This window comes from Oncorhynchus gorbuscha, linkage group LG21, assembly GCF_021184085.1.
Source record: "Oncorhynchus gorbuscha isolate QuinsamMale2020 ecotype Even-year linkage group LG21, OgorEven_v1.0, whole genome shotgun sequence".
Lineage (NCBI taxonomy): Eukaryota > Metazoa > Chordata > Actinopteri > Salmoniformes > Salmonidae > Oncorhynchus > Oncorhynchus gorbuscha.
In genome coordinates, this window is record NC_060193.1 from 55,933,454 (window position 1) to 55,956,788 (window position 23,335).

The window sequence follows — 23,335 nt, forward strand, 5'->3', positions numbered from 1 at the left end:
GCAAAACAGTTCATTCAGCCTCATTTACTGCCCTTTTAAAAAACATAGCTGATATGGCTGACTTGCTTAAACAAATGTGGTTTCTATTGACAATTGAGATGTACAAATGGGACGACGAGCGGATAAGAGGCCATCCGTAATTTCTATTAAAACATTAATGACCGAGTGGACAGACATAGTCAATATAACTGTTTGTTCAGCACTTTTGAAAGGTACATCGACAGAATTCAGAACATGGGCCGTTCTTACAGTATTATCCCTGTACACAAGTCAGAACCGTAGGATAAATAAAGGAGGCATATAAAGCAGACAATGAAAGCTCTTACAATATTTGATGATTACATTCATCTAAAACCGGTTATAGGCTACATGTGCACCACCAAGTCAGAACAGTACGCTGAATTATGACGGGGGAAAGGAACAAACTATTAGAGTGAGGCACATGGGCTACTAACAGCTTACGACACAACATATACTTACTATGACTTTCTTAGCTACAGTATACATATCGCCTTGGCATATTACATCCTTTATGCAGCAGCATATAAGACATTTTTGGACCTCGTTGTGCTTTGCTCACTTGAACAGGAAGGTGGTGCGGCGGTCCTTCGTGTGCAAATTTTGGCATCAAACTTTGTCATCGAAGTCTGGCATTCTCTGGATTTATGGTGCATTCAAGACAACTGGGGACTCAGAAAAACACAAGGTTGAATCTTGACATCAGGTCGGAGCTCAAGAAAGATTATCGAGTTCCTGACTTTGAATTCCGAGTTGTATGACCGTATTCTCCCAGTCGGAGCTAGTTTTGTTCAGAGTTCCCAGTTGTCTTGAACTCACTGAAGTCTCCCATTTCCCAGTTCTGAGTTTCCAGTTGTTTTCAACCGCCAGAAGTCATGTTGGATTGACAGTATGACCAATGTATTCAACCATGGTGTTGAATGTTTATCCTTTTAAGCTTGGAAAAGAGACCCTTAAACCCAGACTTGGACCACACGCCCACTCGTCTGACTAGCAGGCTAGTGATTGCTTTGCAACACTTGCAGTTAGCCACTGATTCCTTCCAAACTACTCATTGTTGAATTTGTGATTTCCAACTTGTTGTGTAATGTTCATGTCCAATGACCGATGAGCACCGATACGTTTTGTCTATAATTTCTCTTCATATGACAAGGATTGAAAAGGATTTGCCAGTAGATTGTCGACTTGATTAGTCATCTATGAACATCTTGGCCATGTTCTGTTATAATCTCCACCCCTCAGCCTGGTTCCTCTCTAGGTATCTTCCTAGGTTTTGGCCTTTCTAGGGAGTTTTTCTGAGCCACCGTGCTTCTACATCTGCATTGCTTGCTGTTTGGGGTTTACAATAATAGATGACAGGTACAGTAACATACAGTATTTACAACAATACTCTCTCTGCCTCTCCCCCTCCTCTCAGCATCTTCCCGCAGCCCCTCCTCCCCTCTTTACTCCTCTCCTCAGCCTCACCTCCCGCACTCTCTTCCTCACTGAGACTGGGACTGAAAGTTGGAGAAGGGGGGGATTTGGGGAGACTTCTCCTTGAGAAGTGGGTCAGTGGCGTCTCTGCTCCTCTCTCTCTCTGTCATGTCATTTCAGGTGCTCTGTCTGACTAATACTATGTTCTATTATTGTAAATACTGTATGTTACAGTATTTATAGCTCAGTCTTACGCCCAGGGCTGTAAGACTGAGCTATATGTTACTGTAACTGTCATCTATTGTTGTAAATACTGAATGTTACTGTATATGTTACTGTATCTGTCATCTATTGTTGTAAATACTGTATGTTACTGTATCTGTCATCTATTGTTGTAAATACTGCATGTTACTGTAACTCAACTATTCTTGTAAATACTGTATGTTACTGTATCTGTCATCTATTGTTGTAAATACTGTATGTTACTGTATCTGTCATCTATTGTTGTAAATACTGTGTTACTGTATCTGTCATCTATTGTTGTAAATACTGTATGTAACTGTCATCTATTGTTGTAAATACTGTGTTACTGTAACTGTCATCTATTGTTGTAAATACTGTATGTTACTGTATCTGTCATCTATTGTTGTAAATACTGTATGTTACTGTATCTGTCATCTATTGTTGTAAATACTGTATGTAACTGTCATCTATTGTTGTAAATACTGTGTTACTGTAACTGTAGTTGATGTTTTTTGTCTCTTATCTTCCAGATGACATCATGCAGCAGGAGAGTGATCGTCTGTTTGCTGCAGACATCGATCCTGACCTCAGGAAACGGTTTGCTTTCCTCTCAGGTCAGTCTTTTTCTTTTCCCTCCATCGCTCCCTCCTTCATAGTTACCTCTCATAGTGGTTCAATCCCAAACATCCGAGTGAGCCAATCCCAACGCTATGCCAAGGCCCTTGAAGATCTCACTTCACAGATGGAAAAAGCTTAAGCAATATGGCAGAAGCTAGTAACAGTGAACCATCCCCAAAGCTGACACAGCCACTGATGGAGCAGCAATCATATCACACTGTATGAGTGAAGTAGCTGAGTGAAGTAGCTGAGTGAAGTAGCTGAGAGAAGTAGCTGGCCTAAACATCAAAACATAATCCGTCGGCATTTTCCTATTTATAAAAGTACAGGGATAGCACTCTGGCTGCCAGATAGAGTACAGCAGGGTTGTTCAAACTGATTTCCGTTGTATGACTTAACTAAATGACTTAACTAAATGACTTAACTAAATGACTTAACTAAACTAAGACTTTTGCAACGATCCGACCTTTGGGGGAAAACTGAGGAAAACCGTTCCACACCAGACCCATATTTCCAAAGAGTTGGGCCAACTCAGTTTGTTCCGTTACTACGGCGATGCCAACCCAGATAGGGCCCCACGTCGGGTTACCACGGATAATAACGGCACGGAGACGGCCCGTGAATAATTCATCGACACGACGATCCACTTGGCAACCTGGCCCGGCAACGGTTGGAAGAGCCAAGTGTGTGTGGCACTATGTGCTGCTGTGATTGGCTGCTGAGTGTGTGACTGAATTTAACACTCCACCCGTTGAGAGTGTGTGTGTGTGTGTCTAACTGAATTTCACGAGCTTCAGTTCCTTCAGTTCCTTGCTGTTACATGTCTTGCCCGGGAACCTGTTCTTAGGATGTGTACAGTCTGTGTAGAGTCTATTTGTCTTCATATCTCTCTGTCAGTGTGTTTAATAACTCCGTGGTTGCCAGGGGTGATGCGTGTGTGTGTTCATGACAGCTGCCCACCCTCTGATGAGTAGTCACATGAGCACACAGCTGATGAAGATGACCCTTGGTCTAGTTGTAATTCATACTTCTACGCTACAGCCTTGGTACGCCACTAGAATGACTCCAAGCCCAGCGGATGAGAGTGTGACGCAGCACTACTGTTTTAGCTGTGTCATTAAAGACTCCTACTGTGTTCCTGTTCCTTCCAGGTTGTCTCTGTATGTCCTCTCCCCTGGAGGTTGTCTCTGTATGTCCTCTCCCCTGGAGGTTGTCTCTGTATGTCCTCTCCCCTGGAGGTTGTCTCTGTATGTCTTCTCCCCTGGAGGTTGTCTCTGTATGTCTTCTCCCCTGGAGGTTGTCTCTGTATGTCCTCTCCCTGGAGGTTGTCTCTGTATGTCCTCTCCCCTGGAGGTTGTCTCTGTATGTCCTCTCCCCTGGAGGTTGTCTCTGTATGTCCTCTCCCCTGGAGGTTGTCTCTGTATGTCCTCTCCCCTGGAGGTTGTCTCTGTATGTCTTCTCCCCTGGAGGTTGTCTCTGTATGTCTTCTCCCCTGGAGGTTGTCTCTGTATGTCCTCTCCCCTGGAGGTTGTCTCTGTATGTCCTCTCCCCTGGAGGTTGTCTCTGTATGTCCTCTCCCCTGGAGGTTGTCTCTGTATGTCCTCTCCCCTGGAGGTTGTCTCTGTATGTCCTCTCCCCTGGAGGTTGTCTCTGTATGTCCTCTCCCCTGGAGGTTGTCTCTGTATTGTCCTCTCCCCTGGAGGTTGTCTCTGTATGTCCTCTCCCCTGGAGGTTGTCTCTGTATGTCCTCTCCCCTGGAGGTTGTCTCTGTATGTCCTCTCCCCTGGAGGTTGTCTGTGTCTCCAGGCCTTGTTTTGTGTTGTAATCATTAACCTCTGGTCCTTCTCTAGTCGCCTACTCAGGCAGGTGTCTGCCTGACACACATACACACATGGTACCAGATGGATCAGGGCACAGTGCTCTGCTTCTGCTCTAGTGGTCTGGTACCAGATGGATCAGGGCACAGTGCTCTGCTTCTGCTCTAGTGGTCTGGTACCAGATGGATCAGGGCATAGTGCTCTGCTTCTGCTCTAGTGGTCTGGTACCAGATGGATCAGGTCAGAGTGCTCTGGTTCTGCTCTAGTCGTCTGGTACCAGATGGATCAGGGCACAGTGCTCTGGTTCTGCTCTAGTGGCACGGCTGGTACCAGATGGATCAGGGCACAGTGCACTGGTTCTGCTCTAGTGGTCTGGTACCAGATGGATCAGGGCACAGTGCTCTGGTTCTGCTCTAGTCGTCTGGTACCAGATGGATCAGGGCACAGTGCTCTGGTTCTGCTCTAGTGGCACGGCTGGTACCAGATGGATCAGGGCACAGTGCACAGGTTCTGCTCTAGTGGTCTGGTACCAGATGGATCAGGGCACAGTGCTCTGGTTCTGCTCTAGTGGCACGGCTGGTACCAGATGGATCAGGGCACAGTGCTCTGGTTCTGTTCTAGTGGCACGGCTGGTACCAGATGGATCAGGGCACAGTGCTCTGGTTCTGCTCTAGTGGCACGGCTGGTACCAGATGGATCAGGGCACAGTGCTCTGGTTCTGCTCTAGTGGCACGGCTGGTACCAGATGGATCAGGGCACAGTGCTCTGGTTCTGCTCTTGTGACACGGCTGGTGCCAGATGGATCAGGACACAGTGCTCTGGCTCTGCTCTAGTGACAAGGCTGGTGCCAGATGGATCAGGGCACAGTGCTCTGGTTCTGCTCAAGTCGTCTGGTACCAGATGGATCAGGGCACAGTGCTCTGGTTCTGCTCTAGTCGTCTGGTACCAGATGGATCAGGGCACAGTGCTCTGGTTCTGCTCTAGTCGTCTGGTACCAGATGGATCAGGGCACAGTTCTCTGGTTCTGCTCCAGTCGTCTGGTACCAGATGGATCAGGGCACAGTGCTCTGGCTCTGCTCTAGTGACACGGCTGGTGCCAGATGGATCAGGGCACAGTGCTCTGGTTCTGCTCTCTGCTCTAGTGGCACGGCTGGTGCCAGATGGATCAGGGCACAGTGCTCTGGTTCTGCTCTAGTGACACGGCTGGTACCAGATGGATCAGGTCACAGTGCTCTGGTTCTGCTCTAGTGACACGGCTGGTACCAGATGGATCAGGGAACAGTGCTCTGGTTCTGCTCTAGTGGCACGGCTGGTACCAGATGGATCAGGTCACAGTGCTCTGGTTCTGCTCTAGTGGCACGGCTGGTGCCAGATGGATCAGGTCACAGTGCTCTGGTTCTGCTCTAGTGGCACGGCTGGTACCAGATGTATCAGGTCACAGTGCTCTGGTTCTGCTCTAGAGACACGGCTGGTACCAGATGGATCAGGGCACAGTGCTCTGGTTCTGCTCTAGTGACACGGCTGGTGCCAGATGGATCAGGGCACAGTGCTCTGGTTCTGCTCTAGTGACACGGCTGGTGCCAGATGGATCAGTGCACAGTGCTCTGGTTCTGCTCTAGTGACTCGGCTGGTGCCAGATGAATCAGGGCACAGTGTTCTGGTTCTGCTCTGGTGACACGGCTGGTGCCAGATGGATCAGGGCACAGTGCTCTGGTTCTGCTCTAGTGACACGGCTGGTGCCAGATGGATCAGGGCACAGTGCTCTGGTTCTGCTCAAGTGACACGGCTGGTACCAGATGGATCAGGGCACAGTGCTCTGGTTCTTCTCTCTGCTATAGTGGCACAGCTGGTGCCAGATGGATCAGGGCACAGTGCTCTGGTTCTGCTCTAGTGACACGGCTTGTGCCAGATGGATCAGGGCACAGTGCTCTGGCTCTGCTCTAGTGACACGGCTGGTGCCAGATGGATCAGGGCACAGTGCTCTGGTTCTGCTCTCTGCTCTAGTGGCACAGCTGGTGCCAGATGGATCAAGGCACAGTGCTCTGGTTCTGCTCTAGTGACACGGCTGGTGCCAGATGGATCAGGTCACAGTGCTCTGGTTCTGCTCTAGTGATACGGCTGGTACCAGATGAATCAGGGCACCATCCTCTGGTTCTGCTCTAGTGATACGGCTGGTACCAGATGAATCAGGGCACCATTCTCTGGTTCTGCTCTAGTGACACGGCTGGTGCCAGATGGATCAGGGCACAGTGCTCTGGTTCTGCTCTAGTGGCACGGCTGGTACCAGATGGATCAGGGAACAGTGCTCTGGTTCTGCTCTAGTGACACGGCTGGTGCCAGATGGATCAGGGCACCATTCTCTGGTTCTGCTCTAGTGACACGGCTGGTGCCAGATGGATCAGGGCACAGTGCTCTGGTTCTGCTCTAGTGGCACGGCTGGTACCAGATGGATCAGGGCACAGTGCACTGGTTCTGCTCTAGTGGTCTGGTACCAGATGGATCAGGGCACAGTGCTCTGGTTCTGCTCTAGTCGTCTGGTACCAGATGGATCAGGGCACAGTGCTCTGGTTCTGCTCTAGTGGCACGGCTGGTACCAGATGGATCGGGGCACAGTGCACTGGTTCTGCTCTAGTGGTCTGGTACCAGATGGATCAGGGCACAGTGCTCTGGTTCTGCTCTAGTGGCACGGCTGGTACCAGATGGATCAGGGCACAGTGCTTTGGTTCTGTTCTAGTGGCACGGCTGGTACCAGATGGATCAGGGCACAGTGCTCTGGTTCTGCTCTAGTGGCACGGCTGGTACCAGATGGATCAGGGAACAGTGCTCTGGTTCTGCTCTAGTGGCACGGCTGGTACCAGATGGATCAGGGCACAGTGCTCTGGTTCTGCTCTAGTGACAAGGCTGGTGCCAGATGGATCAGGGCACAGTGCTCTGGTTCTGCTCAAGTCTTCTGGTACCAGATGGATCAGGGCACAGTGCTCTGGTTCTGCTCTAGTCGTCTGGTACCAGATGGATCAGGGCACAGTGCTCTGGTTCTGCTCTAGTCGTCTGGTACCAGATGGATCAGGGCACAGTTCTCTGGTTCTGCTCCAGTCATCTGGTACCAGATGGATCAGGGCACAGTGCTCTGGCTCTGCTCTAGTGACACGGCTGGTGCCAGATGGATCAGGGCACAGTGCTCTGGTTCTGCTCTCTGCTCTAGTGGCACGGCTGGTGCCAGATGGATCAGGGCACAGTGCTCTGGTTCTGCTCTAGTGACACGGCTGGTACCAGATGGATCAGGGCACAGTGCTCTGGTTCTGCTCTAGTGACACGGCTGGTGCCAGATGGATCAGGGCACAGTGTTCTGGTTCTGCTCTGGTGACACGGCTGGTGCCAGATGGATCAGGGCACAGTGCTCTGGTTCTGCTCTAGTGACACGGCTGGTGCCAGATTGATCAAGACACAGTGCTCTGGTTCTGCTCTAGTGATAAGGCTGGTACCAGATGAATCAGGGCACCAGTCTCTGGTTCTGCTCTAGTGACACGGCTGGTACCAGATGGATCAGGGCACAGTGCTCTGGTTCTGCTCTAGTGACACGGCTGGTACCAGATGGATCAGGGCACAGTGCTCTGGTTCTGCTCTAGTGACACGGCTGGTACCAGATGGATCAGGGCACAGTGCTCTGGTTCTGCTCAAGTGACACGGCTGGTACCAGATGGATCAGGGCACAGTGCTCTGGTTCTTCTCTCTGCTCTAGTGGCACAGCTGGTGCCAGATGGATCAGGGCACAGTGCTCTGGTTCTGCTCTAGTGACACGGCTTGTGCCAGATGGATCAGGGCACAGTGCTCTGGCTCTGCTCTAGTGACACGGCTGGTGCCAGATGGATCAGGGCACAGTGCTCTGGTTCTGCTCTCTGCTCTAGTGGCACAGCTGGTGCCAGATGGATCAAGGCACAGTGCTCTGGTTCTGCTCTAGTGACACGGCTGGTGCCAGAAGGATCAGGTCACAGTGCTCTGGTTCTGCTCTAGTGATACGGCTGGTACCAGATGGATCAGGGCACCATTCTCTGGTTCTGCTCTAGTGACACGGCTGGTACCAGATGGATCAGGGCACAGTGCTCTGGTTCTGCTCTAGTGACACGGCTGGTACCAGATGGATCAGGGCACAGTGCTCTGGTTCTGCTCTCTGCTCTAGTGGCACAGCTGGTGCCAGATGGATCAAGGCACAGTGCTCTGGTTCTGCTCTAGTGACACGGCTGGTGCCAGATGGATTAGGGCACAGTGCTCTGGTTCTGCTCTAGTGACACGGCTGGTGCCAGATGGATCAGGTCACAGTGCTCTGGTTCTGCTCTAGTGACACGGCTGGTGCCAGATGGATCAGGGCACAGTGCTCTGGTTCTGCTCTAGTGGCACGGCTGGTACCAGATGGATCAGGGAACAGTGCTCTGGTTCTGCTCTAGTGACACGGCTGGTGCCAGATGGATCAGGGCACCATTCTCTGGTTCTGCTCTAGTGACACGGCTGGTGCCAGATGGATCAGGGCACAGTGCTCTGGTTCTGCTCTAGTGACACGAATGGTACCAGATGGATCAGGGCACAGTGCTCTGGTTCTGTTCTAGTGGCACGGCTGGTACCAGATGGATCAGGGCACAGTGCTCTGGTTCTGCTCTAGTGACATGGCTGGTGCCAGATGGATCAGGGCACAGTGCTCTGGTTCTGCTCTAGTGACACGGCTGGTGCCAGATGGATCAGGGCACAGTGCTCTGGTTCAGCTCTAGTGGCACGGCTCGTGCCAGATGGGTCAGGGCACAGAGCTTTGGATCTGCTCTAGTGACACGGCTGGTGCCAGATGGATCAGGGCACAGTGCTCTGGTTCTGCTCTAGGGACACGGCTGGTGCGAGATGGATCAAGGCACAGTGCTCTGGTTCTGCTCTAGTGACACGGCTGGTGCCAGATGGATCAGGGCACAGTGCTCTGGTTCTGCTCTAGTGACACGGCTGGTGCCAGATGGATCAGAGCACAGTGCTCTGGTTTTGCTCTAGTGACACGGCTGGTGCCAGATGGATCAGGGCACAGTGCTCTGGTTCTGCTCTAGTGACACGGCTGGTACCAGATGGATCAGGGCACAGTGCTCTGGTTCTGCTCTAGTGACACGGCTGGTGCCAGATGGATCAGGGCACAGTGCTCTGGCTCTGCTCTAGTGACATGGCTGGTGCCAGATGGATCAGGGCACAGTGCTCTGGTTCTGCTCTCTGCTCTAGTGACACGGCTGGTGCCAGATGGATCTGGGCACAGTGCTCTGGTTCTGCTCTAGTGACACGGCTGGTGCCAGATGGATCAGGGCACAGTGCTATGGTTCTGCTCTCTGCTCTAGTGGCACAGCTGGTGCCAGATGGATCAGGGCACAGTGCTCTGGTTCTGCTCTAGAGACACGGCTGGTGCCAGATGGATCAGGTCACAGTGCTCTGGGTCTGCTCTAGTGACACGGCTGGTACCAGATGGATCAGGGCACAGTACTCTGGTTCTGCTCTCTGCTCTAGTGGCACAGCTGGTGCCAGATGGATCAGGGCACAGTGCTCTGGTTCTGCTCTCGTGACACGGCTGGTGCCAGATGGATCAGGGCACAGTGCTCTGGTTCTGTTCTAGTGACACGGCTGGTGCCAGATGGATCAGGGCACAGTGCTCTGGTTCTGCTCTAGAGACACGGCTGGTGCCAGATGGATCAGGTCACAGTGCTCTGGTTCTGCTCTAGTGACACGGCTGGTACCAGATGGATCAGGGCACAGTACTCTGGTTCTGCTCTAGTGACACGGCTTGTGCCAGATGGATCAGGGCACAGTGCTCTGGTTCTGCTCTAGTGACACGTCTGGTACCAGATGGATCAGGGCACAGTGCTCTGGTTCTGCTCTAGAGACACGGCTGGTACCAGATGGATCAGGGCACAGTGCTCTGGTTCTGCTCTAGTGACACGTCTGGTACCAGATGGATCAGGGCACAGTGCTCTGGTTCTGCTCTAGAGACACGGCTGGTACCAGATGGATCAGGGCACAGTGCTCTGGTTCTGCTCTAGTGACACGGCTGGTGCTAGATGGATCAGGGCACAGTGCTCTGGTTCTGCTCTAGTGATACGGCTGGTGCAGAGATTCACATTGACCGCCTGTCTCTTTCTCTCTACTCACACCTGTTAATTTCTCATTCCCTTGACCCTCCTCTAGCACTAAATCAAGTCAAATTTGATTTGTCACAGGCGCCGAATACAACGGGTGTAGGCTTTACCGTGAAACGCTTTCTTGCGAGTCCTTTCCCAACAACGCAGACTTAAAAAGGAAGAATAAAAATAGAAAATACTATTATTGCAGCCTGCAGAGCCGCAGTAACACCAGGCTTTGTGAGAGAAGACAGATCCTATATCTCATCCTCTAATCTCCCCCTCCCCCACTCAGACCGTCACATGATTCCTCTGGGTCAATGGTTCTCAAAACCTCTCCTCGGGACCCCCAGACGTTTCACAAAGGGCTTGATGATTAGCTGACAAGTTGAATCCGGTGTGCTAACTGTGGAATAGTTCAAATACATGGAACAGCTGAGGGTCCCCAAGGAGAGGCTGGAACCGCTGCTCTGTGTGTTCATTCAACTGGGGGGGGGGGTTAGCTATATCTATCAGAAGAGTAATGGACATTATGAATATGATGTACATGAACGTTTTAAAACACATTAAATTAAAGGATTCCAAAGCTTGTCACTATGTCTATTCTGTGCGGGTCTGAAAGGGGGATATGGGGGGCTGTATGTGCTGTCTAATTGAGGGCAAAATGATGGCCTTGTTGAACAAATGTAATCAATTAATCAATCAAACGTCCCCATTTCTTTCCCAGGGGGCCGAGCTGAGAACGGCAGTCCCATCATCGTGTTCCCAGAATTCCCTGCGTTTGGCGAGCTCCAGGAGGAAGAGTTCCACAACGTGCTGACCTACCTGACCAGTGTGCCCAGGTGACACACACAATGCATTGCACACTCTGATGCTTGAGCTTGTCATTACTTTGTATAGTTGAGGAAGTGGTGTGGTAACAATACCAACCAGCAGATGTCAGTGTAGAACTATCTTCACAGTTCCTTTGTCTGAACAGAACAATGAATCTCCCTACAACAAAGTGAACTTGTCTTATGCAGGACTGTATCTTAACCATTATAGTTGGCATCTATATTACACCTCATCGTTGCTGCAACTGGTACATGTGGTGTATGTCCTTGTACATGTGGTGTATGTCCTGGTACCCGTGGTGTATGTCCTGGTACACGTTATGTATGTCCTAGTATACGTTGTGTATGTCCTTGTACACGTGGTGTATGTCCTGGTACACGTGGTGTATGTCCTGGTACACGTGGTGTATGTCCTGGTACACGTGGTGTATGTCCTGGTACCCGTGGTGTATGTCCTAGTACCCGTGGTGTATGTCCTAGTATCCGTGGTGTATGTCCTGGTACACGTGCTGTATGTCCTGGTACACGTGGTGTATGTCCTAGTATACGTTGTGTATGTCCTAGTATACGTTGTGTATGTCCTAGTATACGTGGTGTATGTCCTAGTATATGTGGTGTATGTCCTGGTACACGTGGTGTATGTCCTGGTACACGTGGTGTATGTCCTGGTACACGTGGCGTATGTCCTGGTACACATGGTGTATGTCCTGGTACACGTGGTGTATGTCCTGGTACACGTGGCGTATGTCCTGGTACACGTGGCGTATGTCCTGGTACACGTGGCGTATGTCCTGGTACACGTGGCGTATGTCCTGGTACACGTGGCGTATGTCCTTGTATACGTTGTGTATGTCCTGGTATACGTTGTGTATGTCCTAGTATACGTGGTGTATGTCCTGGTACATAATATATGCCATTTAGCAGACGCTTTTATCCAAAGCGACTTACAGTCATGTGTGCATACATTCTACGTATGGGTGGTCCCGGGGATTGAACCCACTACCCTGGCGTTACAAGCGCCATGCTCTACCAACTGAGCTACACAGGACCACATGATGTGTATGTCCTGGTATATGTGGTGTATGTCCTGGTATACGTTGTGTATGTCCTGGTATACGTTGTGTATGTCCTAGTATACGTGGCGTATGTCCTGGTACACGTGGCGTATGTCCTGGTACACGTGGCGTATGTCCTGGTATACGTGGCGTATGTCCTGGTATACGTGGTGTATGTCCTGGTATATGTGGTGTATGTCCTGGTATACGTGGTGTATGTCCTAGTACATGTGGTGTATGTCCTGGTATATGTGGTGTATGTCCTGGTATACGTGGTGTATGTGCTGGTACACGTGGTGTATGTGCTGGTACCCGTGGTGTATGTGCTGGTACCCGTGGTGTATGTCCTGGTACATGTGGTGTATGTCCTAGTATACGTTGTATATGTCCTGGTACACGTGGTGTATGTGCTGGTACACGTGGTGTATGTGCTGGTACACGTGGTGTATGTGCTGGTACACGTGGTGTATGTGCTGGTACACGTGGTGTATGTGCTGGTACCCGTGGTGTATGTGCTGGTACCCGTGGTGTATGTGCTGGTACCCGTGGTGTATGTGCTGGTACCCGTGGTGTATGTCCTGGTACCCGTGGTGTATGTCCTAGTATACGTTGTATATGTCCTGGTACCCGTGGTGTATGTCCTGGTACATGTGGTGTATGTCCTAGTATACGTTGTATATGTCCTGGTACATGATGTGTATGTCCTGGTACACGTGGTGTATGTCCTGGTACACGTTGTGTATGTCCTAGTATACGTGGTGTATGTCCTGGTACACCAGGTGTATGTCTTGGTACACGAGGCGTATGTCCTGGTACACGTGGTGTATGTCCTGGTACACGTGGCGTATGTCCTGGTACCCGTGGTGTATGTCCTGGTACATGTGGTGTATGTCCTGGTACACGTGGTGTTAGTCCTGGTACACGTGGTGTATGTCCTGGTACATAATATATGCCATTTAGCAGACGCTTTTATCCAAAGCGACTTACAGTCATGTGTGCATACATTCTACGTATGGGTGGTCCCGGGGATCGAACCCACTACCCTGGCGTTACAAGCGCCATGCTCTACCAACTGAGCTACACAGGACCACATGATGTGTATGTCCTGGTATATGTGGTGTATGTCCTGGTATACGTTGTGTATGTCCTGGTATACGTTGTGTATGTCCTAGTATACGTGGCGTATGTCCTGGTACACGTGGCGTATGTCCTGGTACACGTGGCGTATGTCCTGGTATACGTGGCGTATGTCCTGGTATATGTGGTGTATGTCCTGGTATATGTGGTGTATGTCCTGGTATACGTGGTGTATGTCCTAGTACATGTGGTGTATGTCCTGGTACATGTGGTGTATGTCCTGGTACATGTGGTGTATGTCCTGGTACATGATGTGTATGTCCTGGTACATGTGGTGTATGTCCTGGTACATGATATGTATGTCCTGGTACATGATATGTATGTCCTGGTACACGTGGTGTATGTCCTGGTACCCGTGGTGTATGTCCTAGTACATGTTGTATATGTCCTGGTACCCGTGGTGTATGTCCTGGTACATGTGGTGTATGTCCTAGTATACGTTGTATATGTCCTGGTACACGTGGTGTATGTGCTGGTACACGTGGTGTATGTGCTGGTACACGTGGTGTATGTGCTGGTACACGTGGTGTATGTGCTGGTACCCGTGGTGTATGTGCTGGTACCCGTGGTGTATGTGCTGGTACCCGTGGTGTATGTCCTGGTACCCGTGGTGTATGTCCTGGTACCCGTGGTGTATGTCCTAGTATACGTTGTATATGTCCTGGTACCCGTGGTGTATGTCCTGGTACATGTGGTGTATGTCCTAGTATACGTTGTATATGTCCTGGTACATGATGTGTATGTCCTGGTACACGTGGTGTATGTCCTGGTACACGTTGTGTATGTCCTAGTATACGTGGTGTATGTCCTGGTACACCAGGTGTATGTCTTGGTACACGAGGCGTATGTCCTGGTACACGTGGTGTATGTCCTGGTACACGTGGCGTATGTCCTCTGGTACCCGTGGTGTATGTCCTGGTACATGTGGTGTATGTCCTGGTACACGTGGTGTTAGTCCTGGTACACGTGGTGTATGTCCTGGTACATAATATATGCCATTTAGCAGACGCTTTTATCCAAAGCGACTTACAGTCATGTGTGCATACATTCTACGTATGGGTGGTCCCGGGGATCGAACCCACTACCCTGGCGTTACAAGCGCCATGCTCTACCAACTGAGCTACACAGGACCACATGATGTGTATGTCCTGGTATATGTGGTGTATGTCCTGGTATACGTTGTGTATGTCCTGGTATACGTTGTGTATGTCCTAGTATACGTGGCGTATGTCCTGGTACACGTGGCGTATGTCCTGGTACACGTGGCGTATGTCCTGGTATACGTGGCGTATGTCCTGGTATACGTGGTGTATGTCCTGGTATATGTGGTGTATGTCCTGGTATACGTGGTGTATGTCCTAGTACATGTGGTGTATGTCCTGGTACATGTGGTGTATGTCCTGGTACATGTGGTGTATGTCCTGGTACATGATGTGTATGTCCTGGTACATGTGGTGTATGTCCTGGTACATGATATGTATGTCCTGGTACATGATATGTATGTCCTGGTACACGTGGTGTATGTCCTGGTACACGTGGCGTATGTCCTGGTACACGTGGTGTATGTCCTGGTACACGTGGTGTATGTCCTGGTCCACGTGGTGTATGTCCTGGTACACGTGGCGTATGTCCTGGTACACGTGGCGTATGTCCTGGTACACGTGGCGTATGTCCTGGTACACGTTGTGTATGTCCTAGTATACGTTGTGTATGTCCTAGTATACGTTGTGTATGTCCTAGTATACGTTGTGTATGTCCTAGTATACGTTGTGTATGTCCTAATATACGTGGTGTATGTCCTAGTATACGTGGTGTATGTCCTAGTACACGTGGTGTATGTCCTGGTACACGTGGTGTATGTCCTGGTACACGTTGTGTATGTCCTAGTATACGTGGTGTATGTCCTAGTACACGTGGTGTATGTCCTGGTACACGTGGCGTATGTCCTGGTACACGTGGCGTATGTCCTGGTACACGTGGCGTATGTCCTGGTACACGTGGTGTATGTCCTGGTATATGTGGTGTATGTCCTGGTACACGTTGTGTATGTCCTGGTACACGTGGCGTATGTCCTGGTACACGTGGTGTATGTCCTGGTACACGTGGTGTATGTCCTGGTACATGTGGTGTATGTCCTGGTACATGTGGTGTATGTCCTGGTACATGTGGTGTATGTCCTGGTATACGTGGTGTATGTCCTGGTATACGTGGTGTATGTCTTGGTATACGTGGTGTATGTCCTGGTATACGTGGTGTATGTCCTGGTACATCAAATCAAATCAAATCATATTTTATTTGTCACATACACATGGTTAGCAGATGTTAATGCGAGTGTAGCGAAATGCTTGTGCTTCTAGTTCCGACAATGCAGTGATAACCAACAAGTAATCTAACTAACAATTCCAAAACTACTATCTTATACACAGTGTAAGGGGATAAGGAACATGTACATAAGGATATATGAATGAGTGATGGTACAGAGCAGCATACAGTAGATGGTATCGAGTACAGTATATACATATGAGATGAGTGTGTAGACAAAGTAAACAAAGTGGCATAGTTAAAGTGGCTAGTGATACATGTGTTACATAAGGATGCAGTCGATGATGTAGAGTACAGTATATACATATGCATATAAGATGAATAATGTAGGGTAAGTAACATTATATAAGGTAGCATTGTTTAAAGTGGCTAGTGATATATTTACATCATTTCCCATCAATTCCCATTATTAAAATGGCTGGAGTTGGGTCAGTGTCAATGACAGTGTGTTGGCAGCAGCCACTCAGTGTTAGTGGTTGCTGTTTAACAGTCTGATGGCCTTGAGATAGAAGCTGTTTTTCAGTCTCTCGGTCCCAGCTTTGATGCACCTGTACTGACCTCGCCTTCTGGATGATAGCGGGGTGAACAGGCAGTGGTTCGGGTGGTTGATGTCCTTGATGATCTTTATGGCCTTCCTGTAACAACGGGTGGTGTAGGTGTCCTGGAGGGCAGGTAGTTTGCCCCCGGTGATGCGTTGTGCAGTCCTCACTACCCTCTGGAGAGCCTTACGGTTGAGGGCGGAGCAGTTGCCGTACCAGGCGGTGATACAGCCCGCCAGGATGCTCTCGATTGTGCATCTGTAGAAGTTTGTGAGTGCTTTTGGTGTCAAGCCGAATTTCTTCAGTCTCCTGAGGTTGAATAGGCGCTGCTGCGCCTTCTTCACGACGCTGTCAGTGTGAGTGGACCAATTCAGTTTGTCTGTGATGTGTATGCCGAGGAACTTAAAACTTGCTACCCTCTCCACTACTGTTCCATCGATGTGGATAGGGGGGTGTTCCCTCTGCTGTTTCCTGAAGTCCACAATCATCTCCTTAGTTTTGTTGACGTTGAGTGTGAGGTTATTTTCCTGACACCACACTCCGAGGGCCCTCACCTCCTCCCTGTAGGCCGTCTCGTCGTTGTTGGTAATCAAGCCTACCACTGTTGTGTCGTCCGCAAACTTGATGATTGAGTTGGAGGCGTGCGTGGCCACGCAGTCGTGGGTGAACAGGGAGTACAGGAGAGGGCTCAGAACGCACCCTTGTGGGGCCCCCGTGTTGAGGATCAGCGGGGAGGAGATGTTGTTACCCTCACCACCTGGGGGCGGCCCGTCAGGAAGTCCAGTACCCAGTTGCACAGGGCGGGGTCGAGACCCAGGGTCTCGAGCTTGATGACGAGCTTGGAGGGTACTATGGTGTTGAATGCCGAGCTGTAGTCGATGAACAGCATTCTCACATAGGTATTCCTCTTGTCCAGGTGGGTTAGGGCAGTGTGCAGTGTGGTTGAGATTGCATCGTCTGTGGACCTATTTGGGCGGTAAGCAAATTGGAGTGGGTCTAGGGTGTCAGGTAGGGTGGAGGTGATATGGTCCTTGACTAGTCTCTCAAAGCACTTCATGATGACGGAAGTGAGTGCTACGGGGTGGTAGTCGTTTAGCTCAGTTACCTTAGCTTTCTTGGGAACAGGAACAATGGTGGCCCTCTTGAAGCATGTGGGAACAGCAGACTGGTATAGGGATTGATTGAATATGTCCGTAAACACACCGGCCAGCTGGTCTGCTCATGCTCTGAGGGCGCGGCTGGGGATGCCGTCCGGGCCTGCAGCCTTGCGAGGGTTAACACGTTTAAATGTCTTTACTCACCTCGGCTGCAGTGAAGGAGAGACCGCATGTTTCCGTTGCAGGCCGTGTCGGTGGCACTGTATTGTCCTCAAAGCGGGCAAAAAAGTTATTTAGTCTGCCTGGGAGCAAGACATCCTGGTCCTTGACTGGGCTGGGTTTCATCTTGTAGTCCGTGATTGACTGTAGACCCTGCCACATGCCTCTTGTGTCTGAGCCATTGAATTGAGATTCCACTTTGTCTCTGTACTGACGCTTAGCTTGTTTAATAGCCTTACGGAGGGAATAGCTGCACTGTTTGTATTCAGTCATGTTGCCAGACACCTTGCCCTGGTTAAAAGCAGTGGTTCGCGCTTTCAGTTTCACGCGAATGCTGCCATCAATCCACGGTTTCTGGTTAGGGAATGTTTTTATCGTTGCTATGGGAACGACATCTTCGACGCACGTTCTAATGAACTCGCACACCGAATCAGCGTATTCGTCAATATTCCCATCTGACGCAATACGAAACATGTCCCAGTCCACGTGATGGAAGCAGTCTTGGAGTGTAGAGTCAGCTTGGTCTGACCAGCGTTGGACAGACCTCAGCGTGGGAGCCTCTTGTTTTAATTTCTGCCTGTAGGCAGGGATCAGCAAAATGGAGTCGTGGTCAGCTTTTCCGAAAGGGGGCGGGGCAGGGCCTTATATGCGTCGCGGAAGTTAGAGTAACAATGATCCAAGGTTTTACCACCCCTGGTTGCGCAATCGATATGCTGATAAAATTTAGGGAGTCTTGTTTTCAGATTGGCTTTGTTAAAATCCCCAGCTACAATGAATGCAGCCTCCGGATAAATGTTTTCCAGTTTGCAAAGAGTTAAATAAAGTTCGTTCAGAGCCATCGATGTGTCTGCTTGGGGGGGATATATACGGCTGTGATTATAATCGAAGAGAATTCTCTTGGAAGATAATGCGGTCTACATTTGATTGTGAGGAATTCTAAATCAGGTGAACAGAAGGATTTGAGTTCCTGTATGTTTCCTTCATCACACCATGTCCCGTTAGTCATGAGGCATACGCCCCCGCCACTCTTCTTACCAGAGAGATGTTTGTTTCTGTCGGCGCGATGCGTGGAGAAACCCGTTGGCTGCACCGCCCTGGATAGCGTTTTCCCAGTAAGCCATGTCTCCGTAAAGCAAAGAACGTTGCAGTCTCTGATGTCCCTCTGGAATGCCACCCTTGCTCGGATTTCATCAACCTTGTTGTCGAGAGACTGGACATTGGCAAGAAGAATACTGGGAAGTGGTGCGCGATGTGCCCTTTTTCGGAGTCTGACCAGAACACCGCCGCGTTTCCCTCTTTTTCGGAGTCGTTTCCTTGGGTCGCTGCATGCGATCCATTCCGTTGTCCTGTTTGTAAGGCAGAACACAGGATCCGCGTCGCGGAAAACATATTCTTGGTCGTACTGATGGTGAGTTGACGCTGATCTTATATTCAGTAGTTCTTCTCGACTGTATGTAATGAAACCTAAGATGACCTGGGGTACTAATGTAAGAAATAACTACCTTCTTGGCCAGATATCCCACGATATTCTCTATTCTCTATCTCAATAGGAATTCCTGATATTAATAAATGTTGAATAACAAAAAAAAGTCATAAAATGGACCATATCCTCCCCTCCCCATTAGCTAATGGTGAAACCTTTAACCCCTGACCCCTGACTCCTGTGGGAGTTGGCTGGGGTGCGGCTTGGAGAGACAGATCATGGCTGGTGTGGAGGTGTTAATGAAAGAGACTCCCTGTGTATCTAACGGGGTCTGTCAGTTAAGACTCCAGGGCTCAGCTACTATATGGAAGCAGTTTGTCATAGAAAGGAGTTCTGTAAAGATGTAATTTCAGACAAATTTTAATTGACAAAACAAGAAAGAACATATATATTTCTAAATAAAATAGTATCATATACTATCCATTCGTTATAGCCGGAGGGAACCCATCTGTATGAAATGCATGAATGAGGTTTTACCTGAGATGTATATATTCAGTTGTGGTGTGTGACTGGGTGATGATATGTGTGATCATGAGCTCACGTTACTAAGACCAGGGGGTGTTCATAAAGCAGACAACTCTCCTGTGGATACTGCCGCCCTCCAGCTCCATGTACAGTGCCTTGTGAAAGTATTCGGCCCCCTTGAACTTTGCGACCTTTTGCCACATTTCAGGCTTCAAACATATAAAACTGTATTTTTTTGTGAAGAATCAACAACAAGTGGGACACAATCATGAAGTGGAACGACATTTATTGGATATTTCAAACTTTTTAAACAAATCAAAAACTGAAAAATTGGCCGTGCAAAATTATTCAGCCCCCTTAAGTTAATACTTTGTAGCGCCATCTTTTGCTGCGATTACAGCTGTAAGTCGCTTGGGGTATGTCTCTATAAATGTCGTTCCACTTCATGATTGTGTCCCACTTGTTGTTGATTCTTCAAAAAAAAATACAGTTTTAAATCTTTATGTTTGAAGCCTGAAATGTGGCAAAGGGTCGCAAAGTTCAAGGGGGCCGAATACTTTCGCAAGGCACTGTACCTCTGATGTGAGAGACCCCTACAAATCAGCTGGGCTAGACAATCTGGACCCTTTCTTTCTTAAAATAATCTGCCGAAATTGTTGCCACCCCTATTACTAGCCTGTTCAACCTCTCTTTCGTGTTGTCTGAGATTCCCAAAGATTGGAAAGCAGCTGCGGTCATCCTCCTCTTCAAAGTGGGGGACACTCTTGACCCAAATTGCTACAGACCTATATCCATCTTACCCTGCCTTTCTAAGGTCTTCGAAAGCCAAGTCAACAAACAGATTACCGACCATTTTGAATCCCACCATACCTTCTCCGCTATGCAATCTGGTTTCAGAGCTGGTCATGGGTGCACCTCAGCCACGCTCAAGGTCCTAAACGATATCTTAACCGCCATCGATAAGAAACAATACTGTGCAGCCGTATTCATTGACCTGGCCAAGGCTTTCGACTCTGTCAATCACCACATACTCATCGGCAGACTCGATAGCCTTGGTTTCTCAAATGATTGCCTCGCCTGGCTCACAAACTACTTATCTGATAGAGTTTGTTCAGTGTGTCAAATCAGAGGCCCTGTTGTCCGGGCCTCTGGCAGTCTCTATGTGGGTACCACAGGGTTCAATTCTTGGACCGACTCTCTTCGCTGTATACATCAATGATGTCGCTCTTGCTGCTGCTGAGTCTTTGATCCACCTCTACGCAGACGACACCATTCTGTATACTTCTGGCCCTTCTTTGGACAATGTGTTAACAACGCTCCAGGCGAGCTTCAATGCCATACAACTCTCCTTCCGTGGCCTCCAATTGCTCTTAAATACAAGTAAAACTAAATGCATGCTCTTCAACCGATCGCTGCCTGCACCTGCCCGCCTGTCCAACATCACTACTCTGGACAGTTCTGACTTAGAATATGTGGACAACTACAAATCGCTAGGTGTCTGGTTAGACTGTAAACTCTCCTTCCAGACTCGCATCAAACATCTCCAATCCAAAGTTAAATCTAGAATTGGCTTCCTATTTCGCAACAAAGCATCCTTCACTCATGCTGCCAAATAAACCCTTGTAAAACTGACCATCCTACTTCGGCGATGTCATTTACAAAATAGCCTCCAATACCCTACTCAATAAATTGGATGCAGTCTATCACAGTGCCATCTGTTTTGTCACCAAAGCCCCATATACTACCCAACACTGCGACCTGTACGCTCTCGTTGGCTGGCCCTCGCTTCATACTCGTCGCCAAACCCACTGGCTCCATGTCATCTACAAGACCCTGCTAGGTAAAGTCCCCCCTTATCTCAGCTCGCTGGTCACCATAGCAGCACCCACCTGTAGCACGTGCTCCAGCAGGTATATCTCTCTGGTCACCCCCAAAACCAATTCTTCCTTTGGCCGCCTCTCCTTCCAGTTCTCTGCTGCCAATGACTGGAACGAACTACAAACTGGAAACACTCTGGAAACACTCTCTCTGAAACTGGAAACACTTCTCTCCCTCACTAGCTTTAACCACCAGCTGTCAGAGCAGCTCACAGATTACTGTACCTGTTCATAGCCCATCTATAATTTAGCCCAAACAACTACCTCTCCCCAACTGTATTTATTTATTTTGCTCCTTTGCACCCCATTATTTCAATCTCTACTTTGTACATTCTTCCACTGCAAATATACCATTCCATTGTTTTACTTGCTATATTGTATTTACTTCGCCACCATGGACTTTTTTGCCTTTACCTCCCTTATCTCACCTCATTTGCTCACATTGTATATAACCTTATTTTTCTACTGTATTATTGACTGTATGTTTGTTTTACTCCATGTGTAACTCTGTGTCGTTATATGTGTCGAACTGCTTTGCTTTATCTTGGCCAAGTCGCAATTGTAAATGATTACTTGTTCTCAACTTGCCTACCTGGTTAAATAAAGGTGTAATAAATAAAATAAATAAGAGAGAGATGGATTCTCCAATTACCTTGAATGAACTACAGGACAAAATACAAACCCTGTGGTGTTGATGGTATCCTCAATGAAATTATCAAATATACAGACAACAAAGTCCAATTAGCTAGATCAAATTTGACCACAATAACTACCGTGGGATATGCGTCAACAGCAACCTTGGGAAAATGCTCTGCATTATCATTAACAGCAGACTCATACATTTCCTCAGTGAAAACAATGTACTGAGCAAATGTCAAATTGGCTTTTTACCAAATTATTGTACGACAGACCACGTATTCACCCTGCACACCCTAATTGACAAACAAACAAACCAAAACAAAGGCAACGTCTTCTCATGCTTTGTTGATTTCAAAAAAAGCCTTTGACTCAATTTGGCATGAAGGTCTGCTATACAAATTGATGGGAAGCAGTGTTGGGGGAAAAACATACAACATTATAAAAATCCATGTACACAAACAACATTTGTGCGGTTAAAGTAGGCAAAAAACACACATTTCTTCCCACAGGGCCGTGGGGTGAGACAGGGATGCAGCTTAATCCCCACCCTCTTCAACATATAGATCAACGAACTGGCGAGGGCGCTAGAAAAGTCTGCAGAACATAAAATTCGACATACCAATTAGGATCTGGCTAAAAATACTTGAATCAGTTATAAAACCCATTGCCCTTTATGGTTGTGAGGTCTGGGGTCTGCTCACCAAACAAGAATTCACAAAATGGGACAAACACCAAATTAAGACTCTGCATGCAGAATTCTGCAAAAATATCCCCTGTGTACAATGTAGAACACCAAATAATGCACACAGAGCAGAATTAGGCCGGTACCTGCTAATTATCAAAATCCAGAAAAGAGCCGTTCAATTCTACAACCACCTAAAAGGAAGCGATTCCCAAACCTTCCATAACAAAGCCATCCCTTATAGAGAGAGGAACCTAGAGAAGAATCCCCTAAGCAAACTGGTCCTGGGGCTCTGTTCACAAACACAAACAGACCCCACAGAGTCCCAGGACAGCAACACAATTAGTCCTAACCAAATCATGAGAAAACAAAAAGATAGTCACTTGACACATTGGAAAAAAATTAACAAAAAAACTGAGCAAACTAGAATGCTATTTGGCCCTAAACAGAGAGTACACCGTGGCAGAATACCTGACCACTGTGACTGACCCAAACGTAAGGAAAGCTTTGACTATGTAAAGACTCAGTGAGCATAGCCTTGCTATTGAGAAAGGCCGCTGTAGGCAGACCTGGCTCTCAAGAGAAGACAGGCTATGTGCACACTGCCCACAAAATGAGGTGGAAACTGAGCTGCACTTCCTAACCTCCTGCCCAATGTATGACCATATTAGACACATATTTCCCTCAGATTACACAGACCCACAAAGAATTAGAAAACAAAACCCGATTTTGATAAACTCTCAT

At 48.7% G+C, this 23,335-nt stretch overlaps 1 protein-coding gene across 8 annotated transcripts in view; it reads left to right on the forward strand.

Annotated features, from left to right (window-relative positions):
• Positions 1–23,335, forward strand: part of LOC124008157 (guanine nucleotide exchange factor DBS-like) — a 106,794-nt gene that overhangs the window by 43,923 nt on the left and 39,536 nt on the right. For all 8 annotated transcript variants that reach the window (XM_046319215.1, XM_046319216.1, XM_046319209.1 and 5 more), the window contains 2 exons: positions 2,208–2,291; positions 10,971–11,085. In XM_046319215.1, the coding sequence (XP_046175171.1) occupies positions 2,216–2,291; positions 10,971–11,085 (191 nt within the window). In that variant the 5' untranslated portion in view covers positions 2,208–2,215. The remainder of the gene's footprint in view (positions 1–2,207; positions 2,292–10,970; positions 11,086–23,335) is intronic.